The sequence below is a fragment of the Rhamphochromis sp. 'chilingali' genome, assembly GCF_963969265.1.
Source record: "Rhamphochromis sp. 'chilingali' genome assembly, chromosome: 14".
Taxonomy (NCBI): Eukaryota; Metazoa; Chordata; class Actinopteri; order Cichliformes; family Cichlidae; genus Rhamphochromis; species Rhamphochromis sp. 'chilingali'.
The window spans coordinates 20098380-20113461 of record NC_137941.1 but is presented as its reverse complement, the minus strand read 5'-3'; the positions used below and the strand labels follow the sequence as shown (position 1 = coordinate 20113461).

At 39.2% G+C, this 15082-nt stretch overlaps 1 protein-coding gene across 2 annotated transcripts; it reads left to right on the top strand.

Moving 5' to 3' along the window:
• Positions 1-8344: 8344 nt before the first annotated feature.
• Positions 8345-14855, top strand: pdzk1 (PDZ domain containing 1). 2 transcript variants are annotated; one of them, XM_080903629.1, is made up of 8 exons: positions 8345-9440; positions 10332-10541; positions 10638-10851; positions 11625-11957; positions 12042-12238; positions 12319-12543; positions 12626-12952; positions 13654-14855. In XM_080903629.1, the coding sequence occupies exons 2-8, from the start codon at positions 10335-10337 to the stop codon at positions 13705-13707; spliced, it is 1557 nt and encodes a 518-aa protein (XP_080759755.1). In that variant the 5' UTR covers positions 8345-9440; positions 10332-10334; the 3' UTR covers positions 13708-14855. The 2 variants fall into 2 exon arrangements, with proteins under 2 accessions (XP_080759755.1, XP_080759756.1); XM_080903630.1 differs by lacking the exon at positions 8345-9440 and having other exon boundaries at positions 9998-10541.
• Positions 14856-15082: the final 227 nt, after the last annotated feature.

Sequence of the window (15082 nt, the reverse complement as noted above, 5' to 3'; positions counted from 1 at the left end):
TAAAACGCTTAAGACCTCTTGAACTTTGCAAAATAGTCAAGGATTTAATATGGAAGCAGCAGGGGAGATTCAAATGAATGAGACCTTGGTGATTACAGAGAAGAGAAGAAAGAAACACATTGTGTTCAGGTTTTTGATTATTATTACTTTACTGCCGTCACTTCCACTTATATTTGGCTATTTGTTCCATAGTGTGAAGGTGCTTGCTGGTAATTCAATTAAGAGCGAGGACGTTTTCACCTTATTTAAGTGTTGACGGACTGTAGGCGGTTTTGTGGTTTTTACATGCACGCCACCGCCCCCATGTGGCAGGTCTGAGCGGATTTTCGGTCATCTTGTTGCAAATCTCTCTTGACTAACAAAGGTTTGAGCTGCAGAATATATCAGTGCAGTTTCTAAACGCTTGTGTGATAGACTTCCTCCGTATAATATCTGGTGCATGATTATCAAAATCCTCATCATTACATCTTTAACCTCTTCACTTGAACTGACTAATCTTACGTTATTAAGAAATGCTTAATAGGTTTTCTGCATACTTATTTTGCACTTTTTGCCATGCCGCCTGCCCTCTGGCTGTGTGTGTTGTAATATTTTCATCTGCACTCATTTGATTACTCACTTAATTGCTCCTCATCAGCATTTATGGTTGATGTAGAACTCTCTCTGTGTGTGACTTGATTTATTTGCTACCAGCAGTTTCTTTTAACCATTTCAGCTTCAAGCCTTCCCCCAGCAGAAGCAGTTTTATTCGTCTGACTTGAACATTTGAGAAACACTCGAGATCTATTCTGTTAACAGTCATCTGTGGAAAGAAGTGACAAAACACCCACACTGGTTATTCTGGCAGAACTGATAGTACAGTTGAAATCTCAGCAAAGGCTTTTGTTTGGTCCTGAGCCTGGTTATTCTGTTGAATTTGCTGTGCCATTATTTTTTTCAACCATTTTCCCCACCATCTCTGTCACTGTCGGTTTCTTGTTTCAGTATTGGGTGATCGTGTTCTGGTTCCTGCTTGTGTTATTCCACCCATATTTGTTTCATTGTCTGTTGATGCTTCCTGTGCTCTCTTAAGAACTCCTTTTTGTTATGAATGTGCATTTCTTTTGGAAGTTTTTTGCCACCAAGAATCGCCATCACTTAGATTCTTTCTCTGGCTGAGTTTAATCCTCTGAAAGTAAAACTGAATGGCACCTGTGAGTGGTTATTTTTCCATGTGTTGAAATGTTATGTAACAAATAACCACTTTTATGAAAGAATGAACATGTGGGAGGAAACTAGATTACCTGGGGAGAACTCATGCAGACACAGGAAGAACATACAGTCTCCACACAGAAAGGCATTGGCCCGGAACCCACAATCTTCTTGCTGTGAGGCAACAGTGCTGACCGCCATAACACTCTGCCGCCGTTAGAGGATTCTGGAAAAACTAAATGCCTTAAATGTCTTGGCCTTTACCTCTTTTATTGCCTGTACACTCATCCTACCCACACTGGAAGCTGCCTAACGCTTCAGGAGAATGGTTTTGGCAGACCGACCTAATGTCACACCTAAAACTGAACTTTGGGCTCATGAATTCACTGTCACATGGCGGTCTTGCCCTCTTTTTTTTTTTTTTTTTGATGAGGTACTTGTAGCTCCCGTGGCTTGAAAATGCTTGTGCCCATTACTACTGTATACCTAGCTGTACTTCTGCAGTAACATCGTGTATCGAGTGCTCTTCATCATTTCTGAAAAGAACAAACTGGAGAGTGGGAGAGTGCGTGGTTTTCATTCTTATTTTTACCATCTTTTGATTCTACTTTGGTCTCTTTTTGGCTCTCTTCTTTTATTCTTTTGTATGCAGATTCATACCTTTGCTTAAAAAAAAAATCTAAAGCGCATGTGTCTTTAAATAACAATATTGTTAAATGACAGAATGTTTTTGGTGCTAGCAAATCCTTTATAGTCTGCATTAAAGCTCTGATTAAGGGAACTCTTTCTTGTCATTTTATTGGGGTCTCATACATCATAGATGCTATTTTTAAGTCAAGTTCTTCGCTTTCATCATTATATTTTCCTGAACTAAGGATGAAATATGGATATACAGTAGTATCTGCCTTGAATCTGGACACATTACATGTCTACTTTTTTCCCTAAAAGGTAACAGACACTGTGTCTTCAGTGCCACTTGCACATTTGTTAAGTTAAAATGTCACTGTTCTCTGAAGGGTGTTATTACTGGGAAGCCACTGTTTGCGCCCTGAACACTCAAATGATTTCCAGAAAAAATGGAGGGGGATATTATTACAAGCAGCTCATTTCCAATCTTTCTTCTGGTCTAATTAGCTGGCTCGGGCAGGTCATGTGCACAGCCACTTAGCCCAGATAAACAAGCCATGTGAGGATGCCAATCAGAATGAAGACAGAGAATAGTGCTCCCCGTTGGGCATCGTAATCGCATGACATGTTGATTACCGACGCGTCCCTGCTGATTAGGACAGGTTGGAGACAACCACTTCTTGGGTGGCACTTTGAGGCTGATATCTATGACTTTTGTTTAAATAATAAATGCATATTTTGTATATTCTTGTATAGCTATATTTTAAATGCCATTATGTTCCATATTCAATAATAACAGCTTCTTTGGAAAATCCAATCATCACAAAAAGACAAAGTTTGTGTGTTTTTTTTTTTTTTTTTTCTGGCAAATTCAAGGTGATGACAAGAGCTAATGGATTATGAACGCATCAGCACTAAGCCAAGCTGAAATGGATTTCAGTCTCTTTCCACTCATCTCCCCTCAGGTTGTGGCTCCTAAACCCTTGAGATTGATTGTTCAAATATGACTCCAAACTGGTAGTGTGTGTGTGTGTGTGTGTGTGTGTGTGTGTGTGTGTGTGTGTGTGTGTGAGAGAGAGAGAGAGAGAGAGAGAGAGAGAGAGAGAGAGAGAGAGAGAGAGAGAGAGTTATAATCGGTGCCAACCCATCAGCAGTGATAAGTGCCTGGTCAGGAGGTACGTACACCCCTACTGGGTATCTGAGTGTTCAGGTGCACAGGCAGAAAGATTGAAGTCTCCAGCACAAATTCTGCCATTTCCTGTTGTCGGTCGCACCAGGTTGTCACAAACAGACCTCGTCATACTTTTTACATCAGTATAGTATTTACTAAAGTGCTGGCTCTCAAAATTGGTTCCAGGAACCCCCAGGGACAATGACCTCGTGTAACCGAGGCTTCTTCAAAATAACTTGCTTAAATCACAAATATTGTAGACATACAAACGAGAAGCATTAGATCAGTAATGCAAACCTCACTAATATGACACTAATATGATCCTTCATTTGCTTCTCACGGGTGCAGTGAGACATTGATCCCGAGTGATGTTAGGACCAAACCAGCTAAAACAATGTTAGTGCCATGAGGGGAATCTTTGGAATAGTTTATTCCCAGTAAAATGAGCTTTCAACAATAGATGAAAACAAAACAGCAGCAGTGTCTACTTTGTTACCATTTACTGTACAAGAGGTGGAAGGTATTGAATACACATAATTCAGTTTATTGTTAAAGGTAAGTGCTCTAGCATTGCACCAACAATTATATCCATACAGTAAAAGCGTGGAGTGATGTGATTCACATTTCTGTGGACTGTGAAGGATGGTAATGGATATCCATACATCTTTCCACCAGCAGGTCTGCACATCAGTCAATATACATTACTGTTGTTGGTGGTAATGCGCTATTACAGGTAGCAGTGTGCCAAAAAAAGGAGGAAAATTATATTGGGGGGAGGGAGACTGATGCCAGTACAAAGCATTGCCGAAAAGGGTTTTCGACCAGATGTGCTTGTTAGATGTCGGATACATAGGTTATGTTATAGTAAAGATGTAAGCTGGAAATGAGACCTTGTATTTTCTTTTTTTAAGGGATACACACCTTTATGGATATTACCTGGCGAGATATTTGGATCTTATACATGCGTGGAAGTTTTAATATCACCATCCAAGTGTGACTCAGGATTTCTTTCTGCATTTATGCAAATTAAATAAATATATCTAGAGGTTTTTTTAGAAGATGAAATACAAATTAATGTAATTTTGGGATTCTAAAGTAATTATTTCCTTTCAGCATGACATACACAAGGTAACTCTCAGTGTGTATGCACATAGTAATAAAATAGAAACAAAATTATACATAGTTAATAAGTCAAATAAAATAAATATATTGTTAAGTATAACTTAAAATCTGAACATGTCAGGACATCATTTGCATAAAGCGCAGCTATAAAAGTTCCTTTGTTATATTACGCAGTCTCATCATTGGCAGTCCACAGCACTTATATTCATTTTGACCGTCTACTCAGTGCTGAAATAATTTCTGTTCAAAGGCACAGAGAGGAATTCAAATCTACTTTGTGGCCTCCCCAGAGGCCTTGAGAAAGAGAGGACACTACCAGAACCAAATTCTGAGTAGCATACAATAAAACGTTTAAAAAGATATTGACAACAACACCAGTTCGGTAATGAATAAAACTTTTCTTTTGCAGATTTTGCCTTGGTTGTCACCTTTGTGCCATCGTATAACTGCTTTTTACATCCAGAGTTACGACCAGGTTAACAACAAACATTAAAACTTAACTGCGACCAACCCTATCTTGAATTTTTTTACACCACAAAGATCTTTACTAAAAAAAATAAATGACCCCCTTTAATCCACCTGTTAGAAGACTAGCCAAGTCAACATTTTATCCTTACCATTTTAAGTATTGACGTGGGAAAGCGGTATAGAGGGGAATTCTTAACCAGTGGTGACACTAAGGTGGAATTTGTGAAGCTGTTTCTTGGAAAACAAGACCAATTAACCTCTGGGTCTTAGACTTTTAAGTAACCAATGAATGCCAGTGGGAGCAAACTTCCTGGACACATTTCTTTATACAAGTATCTAAGTTAGACCAACTGTACCGTTGACAGAATGGATAGCTAGTCCGGTGTTGGTCTGTCTCTTCATTATGGTACTGTGCAACAGTCTTGGCCCACAATTTCTTAATATTTTGCTTCCAGTGAGCCGGATGTATTAAAAAGATTTTAAAGTGTCTTGATCAACAGTTGTCCAAGTTTTTCTTTGGACGAAGGCTGCTTTCCATTTCTTTCGTTGAATCTATGAAAAAGAAAGCTGTTTGATAGGCATAAAATACTATTTTTGCACCAACAAGGTAATTTCCATAGAGCTATTACCTAAAAACTTGGTATATTTCAGCATGGTGTGCAGTGTGTCCTTAAAAAAATTGAGGAAACTGGACACTGGGCTAAAAAACTATCTGCAGCAGATAACAATATTTGAAAGTCATGTGGCTATGAAACAGAAAACCATCAAAGCAAAGACCTAACAAAGGACTTGAGACATGACTCTGGACCTTCAGTTGATCCACATACTGTTCAGTGAAGCTTCACCATAAATTATCTCAGTGGCTGTCAAGAAGGAATTATTGAGGAAAAAGCTCAGGTACGCCAAATTACATAGGAAATGAACTAAAAACAGGTGGAATAAGGTTTAATGGAGTGATGACTCCAAATTTTAAATTCTTGATTTTTCAATCACCATCAGTATTTACAGAAGAGGTCAGGAGAAAGGAACAAAGGCGAGTGACTGCAGCATCTGTAAAACACATTGGAGGCCCATAGTGTTGGGGATGTTGTCAAAATTGATGGAATTACAAACACAGAAAAATACGCTCAGATTTTGATTCACCATGCAATACCATTTGCATAACAAAAGCCACATTTTTCAGTATGACAATGACCCCAAACACACTAACATTGCAGTATAAGCATACCTAGATAGAAAAACCCTGTCTGTTTAGCATTATATACTGCATTTTCTTTTTTATTTCATTAAATTACTAGATATAGTCTACATTTTCCTAGAAAAAAGGAAGTGTTGCTCAAGACATTTGTGTAGTACTGCACGTCTCAAGAGACACCATATCATCACAATAAAACCATTAGAATTAGATTTGAACATTATGACCTTGAGGGTGGAGTTTATGACACATTTGTTGAATGAGACTGGATTGAATGTGCCATAATGCAAACATTGCAGCTTTGAGTTGTGTAAATGTAAGAGAAACACCCACATGGGTAATTATCAGGGACGTGTATTGATAAGAACTTAGCGATTCCGATTTCATTGTCCATATTTATAGATTCGGTTCCTTATCAGGTCTTTTATTGATTCTCATTGGCTTCTTATTGGCTCCACTTTGAGAGTCACTGCCATCCCTAAGCACCATATCAAAGACATTACATTTATGCAAATTAATTGCATACAAGTGTTTGTGTCTGTTGTAGGCATTTCCCCTATTTGTTGTGATCAGTTCTGGGAGCATTACTCATAAAAAGTAATGTATTGCACAAATTACACAGAACACAATAATTAAAAGTAATGCAGTGCGCTACTTAATTACTCACAGGGGAAAGTAATTTGTTACACTATTAAGTAACTTTCATGTTACTCATTAAAATGACCTGAAACTCCTTGTTTCATAAATACTATTTAACAAAATAATCCTGTAGGCTGCATTTCCACACACTAACCTATCCTAATGAGGACACACGTGTGATCTTTCTCTTTCTCTTTTATTTAGGTATGAACACAATGCTGACAGCATAAAGCAAAGATCAAAATCAGAACAAAAAGACTTTAAAGCGATCATCATAGTGATTCTATGTTAGAAACATGAACAGCAAGGGAAGCTGCAGCCTGATTGCTCATCACTGGCTTTGTTACCTGTTGAACTTCAAGGTCAAGCTGCTGCAATGGGGCCGGTTACTCAACTCAGCTTTAACATCACTCTGGATTCTTGGCTAACTTAGCATTAGCATACTGTTTGTGCAGGTGCTTGTAAAGAGCAGAAGTTGTGTTCTGTCCTGGATGCAGTTTGCACTTAAACACTGGGCTCTCCTCCTTTTGTCCAAACTATAAGCAAAATGTTAATATCCACATTGTAGAAACTGTAAAAATAAATTTCCTCCTCCAGGTAGGGTTGCCAACTCCCTGAAAAATAAATAAGGGACACCTCGTGGCCAGGGCCGGGCGACCCAGTTGTCTTCACCCTTCCCAGTGTGGTGAATTTTCTAGCTCTTTTTTTGTGTGTGAAATTATTTTTTTAACCATTTGACTTGAATTTGATTTAAGTAGATGTGTATTCTTTGTGATATGAACACATGTGAAACAAATGATCATTTAGCCATTTATTTTTAGCTCAAAATGACAACATTAACACAATAAAACAGGTCTCCTTCTTAAACAGAAGCCTGTCATGCTTAACTTTTGAGAATATAAGTAAATCTTTCTTTAAAAGCACTCTGTCCTGCTTAACTTAAAATAATAGAAAACAATAGAAAGAAAAATATTCTTGTAACAGTGCACATTTAGTGCATTTAGTACAATTGGCTTCAGTTGAGGTATTATTTCAGCTTTTCTAATGCTAATCAGCTGCTCCTGTTTGTAAACCCGCTTGTTCACATGATTACGCATCTTAACTCATCATCATTATTCATCTATGTATTACTTTTATGTATTAGTCATCAATTTGTTGTAATCATCTATCCTTGCAGTTGTTTATTACACAAAATAAATTATATTATCACACTTCTGGCCACATAGCGCTGATATTCACTGCACATGCCCATATTAACTTTTTCCAGCCAGGTGTTTTCCTTTTCCCATTCTTCCCTTTCTCTGAGGGGAACAAACATTGCTGCTCTAACGCTGGGCTCACACTGTGCGGTTTCAGGCCCATTTTGAGCCGATTTTTGAGTGATCGGACCGATTTTGGCCTTCATCGTGCGTCGTGTAGTATACGTGGGGTAACGAGAAGTGATTAACACCTCACGACCAGCTCCCGATCATCAATCGCTCGTGAGGGTGTCACCACAGGGGCTCACACTGCTCACGCGCAAACACGTAAACGCCGGTGAAAAAGACGGAGCAGCACGGCTGTGCAGCGTGTGATCTGGACACAAGCGATGGAGGCACAACTTATAGAACTTTGAAAAGCTCATCCGAGCCTTTTCGATGTGGCATCACAAAATTATCACGACCACAACAACCGTGAAAATAGTTGGATCGACACTGCTGCTCAGTCACAGCTGCCTGATCAATGTTTTTCATTAGCAATTTAGCAAAGTTGATGGTGGTGGTGTGTCTGTGTGAGTGAAAGACAGAGAGAGCGAGCGACAGATTTTCTGTTATAACCTTCATTTTATGGACGCACAGTGTGCGCACTCAGGTCGCATCAGAGCATCGGGTATAGTGTGAGACCTGCATCGTGACCTACCAACTTCTAACCCTGCGAGTCAATCGTGCAGTTTGAGCAGGAGCTGAATAACGCGACTGAAAAAATCGCACAGTGTCTGCCCAGCTTTAGGTGTACTGTCATCCGAGACTTGCACCGCAGTGTCGGCGTTTGTTCCCCTGTTGGCCATGCTTCTTGTTGTGGTCATCTGTTGTCTTCCGGTATTTTCTCTGTAAGCGACCTTTCCTCGACCAATGAGATGAGCGGTAATCTGAATTGTTATACTCGAATTGTCATAAGTGTGCTGTCAGCTCATTGGTCACAAAGCAGGAGAGGGGCTGGGAATTATGTTTTCAAACAAAGTGTTAATTCCATAAACATTTATAGACTACTTTTGATTCTCACTGTATTACGGGACAAAGTGCATCCCTTATTAGCTCAATACGGGACGTGTACTTTTGTTTCTAAATACGGGACGATTCCGTTTTTTAAGGGACGGTTGGCAACCCTACCTCCAGGACACAAACTGAAATTAGCTTATTAGCACAAGTGCAAATGAAACAGATAAGTGGGCTCGATAGGCAGGCGAACTCAAAACTCAAAGTAACTGAACAACTGGGAACAGGTTCTCCAAAAGAACCAGCTCTTGATCCTCATCTCTAGTGATTATATTTACATTACATGAAATGGCTTTTTAAGTACTATTTCATGCAAATTTATTGACCTTTTTGCTATAACACAATTTAGGTAATTCTTTGTCAAGTTTTAATAAGAACCCATCCTTTTTTTTCTTTCAAGTAAAAATTAAATTATGCATTTTTGTAGTCATTTCACAATACTGTGTTAGTGATTATAACTAAAATTCCACAATGCTGTAATAACTGTGTGTGCTGCAATGATTGTACATTGTTTTTTTGCCACCTGCATTTTGTACCTTTGACCACTAAACAGCTGACTGCCCACCTTGTAACGCATCTGCAGATATTTGTGAGCCTAGAAACTGTTAAATAACTCAGCATTTAGGCTAACCTTTGGCCTGTCAAAGTCCCTGAAGGGGGAAGGAAAAGGGGCAGGAAGGAGGAGGTAGACAGGTTAAAGATACATATATAACAGCTAAACAGTAACAGGTGAGCTCTCCTTTGAGATTCAGACGCCAGGAGAGACAGGCTGGTGAGTATATTATAAACACTCAACTACGCTGTATGTAATTTTTCAGAGATCGTGTAGTTAGTTAAAATTTTTCAATGTCACATTCAAAACTAGATCTATGCTATCTTATAAATTCATTTTAAGAATAATGGAAAATGTTGTCTGATGAGTGTTTCTTGAGGGTGAGCTGTGTTGCTTGTGTTATAGTAAACTGACACAAGATATTACTGAGATTATAGACATAAATTTGTAATCTCAGGGCTCTTATTAATTAGATACCGGATCTATAAACAATGTGATCTTTAAGATGACACTTTAAGATTGCATTCAGTGCAAACATAAATTCTACACACTTAAATCTAGAACAGGTAAAAACTAAATGTAAAGGTATAAGGAATACAAACAAAAAAATTATTTTAACCTGCCTGCTTAAATAAAGTCGTTGTTTTTTTTTGCCATTATTTGTTTATTAAGCTACATTATTGGCTGAATAAATAAGCCAGTACATGTGCACACACAGACCTTCCTGTATGGGAATAACAATCCAGCAAGAATTGCAGCAGAAGTTCTTATTGTTCATTCAAAGTCCAAGCTGCTTTTTTATAGAGTCATCACCACTGTCAGCTATGTTTGCTATTAACCATTAACCTCTGTTGCAAACCCAGCATGAAAGGTTAACTGTAAGATTATTGATCTGAAGCAACCCTCCTACTGGTCCTTAAGGTCCAGTAATAGTTTCTACTCTACTTATATATTTAAAAGACCAGAGGCAGTAACAATACAAAGGGTGGCGGGAGGTGTTAAAAAAAGAAGATATGCCTGTAAGTCAAGCATTAGTAGTGACAGGTGTATTTAATGTCATGACTTTACCACTGTGATTGTCATGTGTGTGCTTTTCACCTTTTTTGTTAGGACATGGCTGGGTACAAGCCACGGGTGTTTACCCTATCCAAGAAACCAAAACAGACATTTGGCTTCTATCTGAGGGTGGAAAATGGCGAGGAGGGTCACCTGATCCGCTGCTTGGAAATGGGAGGTCCAGCTGAGCTGGCTGGCATCAAAGACGGAGACCGCATCCTCCGGGTCAATGGAACATTTGTCGATGAATGTTCGCATTCTGAAGTGAGCAGGATGCAGAAATACTGCAGTGCATTAATCAAATCAATAACAACTCTTAGACCAGTTCTGCTGTGACAAGCATCTTTTTTTCCTGGACAGGTGGTGGACCTGGTGAAAAACAGTGGAACATCTGTCACATTTCACATTCTCGATGAATCCTCCTACAAGCAAGCAAAAGCCCAGGGAGTAAACCTTTCCAACCCTGGAAGCAAGCCAGTTGCCAATGGAGTGGAAAAACATCGTCTAAAACCCAAACTCTGCTACTTGGTTAAGTCCAGCTCAAGCTTTGGGTTTTCTATTCGCTCAGTTGAAGGTAAGGAGAGGATGCAGGGACTCCCAATTCTGAGTAAGTGTTAGAATAAAAAAGGCCATAGGAGGACAATTTATAGTAATAAAAGCCATTTGACGCTGGACAGTGGAAGTTTAGATTTGCTAAACTCAAATGACTTAACTTTGGAAGTACCCATTTATATGACACTTACAGTGGTTCCATCTAAAAGCGTATTTATTTGCTAATAGAGCATTTCCTAATGCCTCATATGTATAGTAGTCAATAAGGCTTGAAAACAGTGGCTAAAACCAGAACTAATCATGATAGTGTTGAAGGGAGCTTAAGTATCATTACAGACTTCTGTCCAGCTATCTATTTTATTCCACTTATCCAGTTCAGGCTGTGCATGACCCTATCCTTGCTGTCCTCAGGCAAGAGGATTCACCCTGGTACGGACAACAGTCTGTTATAGTCCAGTCACAGAAATAGTTAGACAACCATGCTCATTCATTATAGACTTTTATGTGATTTTCTTTGGGAGTCACCTTCCACATGAAGATTTAAAGACCTTTGCAACGATTTCACTTTTCAGACCTGGACTTTATATCTAACTTGTTGCAGTGTTTTCTGTGCACTTATCTTTGAAAGGTATTTCAGTAGTAATAGATACAAAAAAAATACTATCACAAATTAAAATTAGGATTTTGGTTAAACTTCAAAAGGGATGACTTTTTTCTTTTTAGTCTGTAGAGAGCTATCAAGAAAACTGTTCAATTATGTTTAAAAAAAATTCCTTTTTTTATCATCATGTCCAGGTGAGCGTGGACTTTTCATGACAGAAGTGACCCCAGGAGGCACAGCTGAAAGGGCAGGGGTCAAACTCAGTGACCGTCTGGTGGAGATCAACGGGGAAAACGTAGAAAACATCACACACGAAGGAGCAGTGGACAAAATTAAACGGGCAGGCAGCCATATCATGTTCCTACTGGTCGACGAGGAAACAGACAAGTTCTATCAGAAGACTCATGCAAAGATTGGCTCGTGGTTAGCCACAACAAAGTACCTCCCTCAAGAACCACGCATCATCAACATAACCAAAGGATCTGATGGATACGGCTTCACCCTTAGAGAGGAGCCCAATCAAGCAGGCATGATTATAATGACTATGTTTTGTAGATTATACTGTCCAAAGAAGGCTGCATTTTAATAATGTGCTCCATGACTCCATGCAGGACACTTCATCAGGGACATAGAGAGAGGCAGTTCAGCAGAAAAAGCGCGCCTGAAGGAAATGGACAGGCTGGTGGCTGTGGATGGCAGAGATGTGGAGAGCTGCCGCCATGAGGAGGTGGTAGACAGGATCAAGCAGAGTGGCAACAAATGTTGCCTCCTAGTAGTGGACAAAGACACAGACCAAGTGTATAAGCTGGTGAGCCAGGGCGCCAACATCTTGTCTGTTAAGTAATCCCTGTAGGTGGTCTAAATTATATCATGTTGTATCATTCACAGGGGAAAGTTCCTCCTCTGCTTTTCTTGGAGGAGATGAATGATTCCAACTCACCACCCAGTTACACAGAAACTGTTAACTTACCCATTCCTACAAGATCAAGCACGCCTGCTGCAGAGAGGAAAGAGGAACTCAGGCCTAAACTGTGTAAACTGGAGAAGACCTCAGATGGCTTTGGCTTTCATCTAAATAGCATCCAGGGAGTGTGCGGCCATTACCTTCAAAATGTAAGGCTTAAAATAATGTCCACAATTTGACCATTGACACTTTAAGCACAACTGATAAGTGATAAGACACACTGTGTTCCAGGTGGTGAAGGGTGGAGTAGCTGACAAGGTAGGCATGGAGGATGATGACATTGTGGTTGAGGTGAACGGGGTGAATGTAGAGCAGAGCCATCATGATGACGTGGTGAAGATTATCCAAGGCAGTGGGAATTATCTGGAAATGTTGGTGGCTAAAAAGAGCGTCTATGAAAAGCTCAAAGCTCAAGGAGTGCCTATCACACGCCAGCTCCTCGGGGAAACATCTTACGCTCAAGTCCACAGTGCAAAAACTCCAGAAGCCAGCAGGAAGGAGAGACTGGAGGAAGAGGAAGCAAGACCTACAACCCCGACTGAACCAGAAAGACAGAGGGTGAGAAGTAGTTTCTAATTGTTTCGAAAACATTCATAGTCCCCAGAGAATAAATACTGGCTCTGAGTAGCCCCTGGGTTTCCTTTTAGTGCCACGGTGAGGTTTACAAGGTTTGGTGTAAATAATTCGATGACTGGATGAGAGGAAACTTGTTCAGACATCCATCTTTTCCTCAGAATTCAATTCAGTTTTATTTATATAGCACTAAACAACAGTTGCCTCGAGGCACTGTAAGGTAAAGACTCTACAATGCAGAGAAAAGCCCAACAATCAAACAAACCCCTATGAGCAAGCATTTGGCAAAGATGTGAAGAAAAAAGAACTTCCTTTTAACAGGAAGAAACATCTAGCAGAACCAGGCTCGGAGAATGGCAGCCATCTGCTGTAAGGAAGACAAGACAAAGAATGAACTGTAACATTTATCTGACACTGATGATGACCAAATGCCTTTAAAAAACGTCATTCCCATCATCGTCAGCTGTACTCTGTGGCTGCTGTTTGCATGCTAACACACCAAACTAGGATCAGGAGCATAGTAAACATTAAATCTGCTTGTACTGCAGAATTTTGGCCTTGGTTATAGTATTTTCATTTGCTTGATAAAATACCTCTCATCACCTTTTCTCAATCATCTCTGAACTAAAAACATACAGGAAAAAAGCTCATTGTCCTTAATAACGTCTGTGTTTTCTCTTATTTAGAACTCATCCGTGTCATCATCTTCGTCTACAGAAAGCATTGATGAGAGATTGTGAGGAGCGACCTGAAGGACCCCTCTCCTGATTTGGCCTCATTTGATGTTGATCTGTTTCTTTTTCTTCTGTTTATTTTAACCAGTCAGCTTGGCTTCTCACAAAGACTTAATATCAAAAGATTTTTGTAAGTTGACAGAAACAATAGGACATGAAGTGAAGACTTCAAACTTACTGTCAAAATCTGAATCATCGCAGAGTAGCTGCTTCAACTGTATGACATGGCTGAGAAAAACATCTTTGTGAATATCGAGAAATTTCAGGAACGTTTGCCCAACGATCCTTTGAACTGCCTTTTGATGAGTGTGTTTGCGGAGATGAGTAATATCCTTCCTACTATGACTAGCACAGCACCGAGAATGAACACAATATTAATACTGCCAGTAAACACTGCGACCTTTAATGTATTCTTTTTTTCTCCTGCTTTTAATAAATGTTCGAAATATTTAAAATTTAATTTGCTGTCTGATTTATAAATAAATGAAAAGTTTTTGAAACACGAATAAACAAAGGTGTGATCTGAAAAAAGATCAACTTCATGAATATCTTTTTGTTGGCAGCTAAAAACAGCATATTTGTCAAAACTTACAGCCACTTCAGGATGTGGATCACAAGCGGCATTTTGATCTTTCATTGGAAGAAAAAAAGAAAGATCCAAGGACGGAGGCTGCTTGTGTCATCCGAGAAGCTTTTGGCCTCGCATGATTATTAAATGTGGATGTATACCGATAAAAGAAAATGATTTGTGCACACTCTGTTTAGAGGAGTGAGAGACCACAAAGTCTGACCCCACTGGAGCAAGAGGTTCTGGTAGATGAGCATAAAAGCAGCAAAAACAAGTGAGGGATCTAAAATTATATGTCATGAAAAAATCCTTCAAATATGCTTTCATACTAAAACATGAGGAAAAAAGAAACCCAAAAGGTAAAGATATTTAAATGTCAAATATATATGTGTCCATTGTCCGATTAATGAGCTTTTCAAATATTCTGATCAAGCAAGCTGCACACCAAGGAGCTGAAACAAAAAAAGGAAAATACAATAAATTCAAATGGGTAAATGCTAACCTACTTTCAAAGCAAATGTGAAAAGGGGGAAATTAATAAAATATATATATTCAACCGAGAGAAGATCAGCTGGGTCTGACTTGAACCCAGCTGGAAAAGTCAGCCTGTCCACCAAAATATTTATCAGCTGATTTTCAAGAGTATAGCAGGTGGCCTTCTCCTTCTTTGAAAAACTGGCACGTTCTATCAGTGTTTTTTATTTTTAAAAGGTAAAGTTAACTCACTGGATATTCTTGTTATTGCATATTCAAAAATATTTTCTTCATAATTATTTAAAAGCAAGGAGAAGAAATCACACCTTGGTTTGCAAA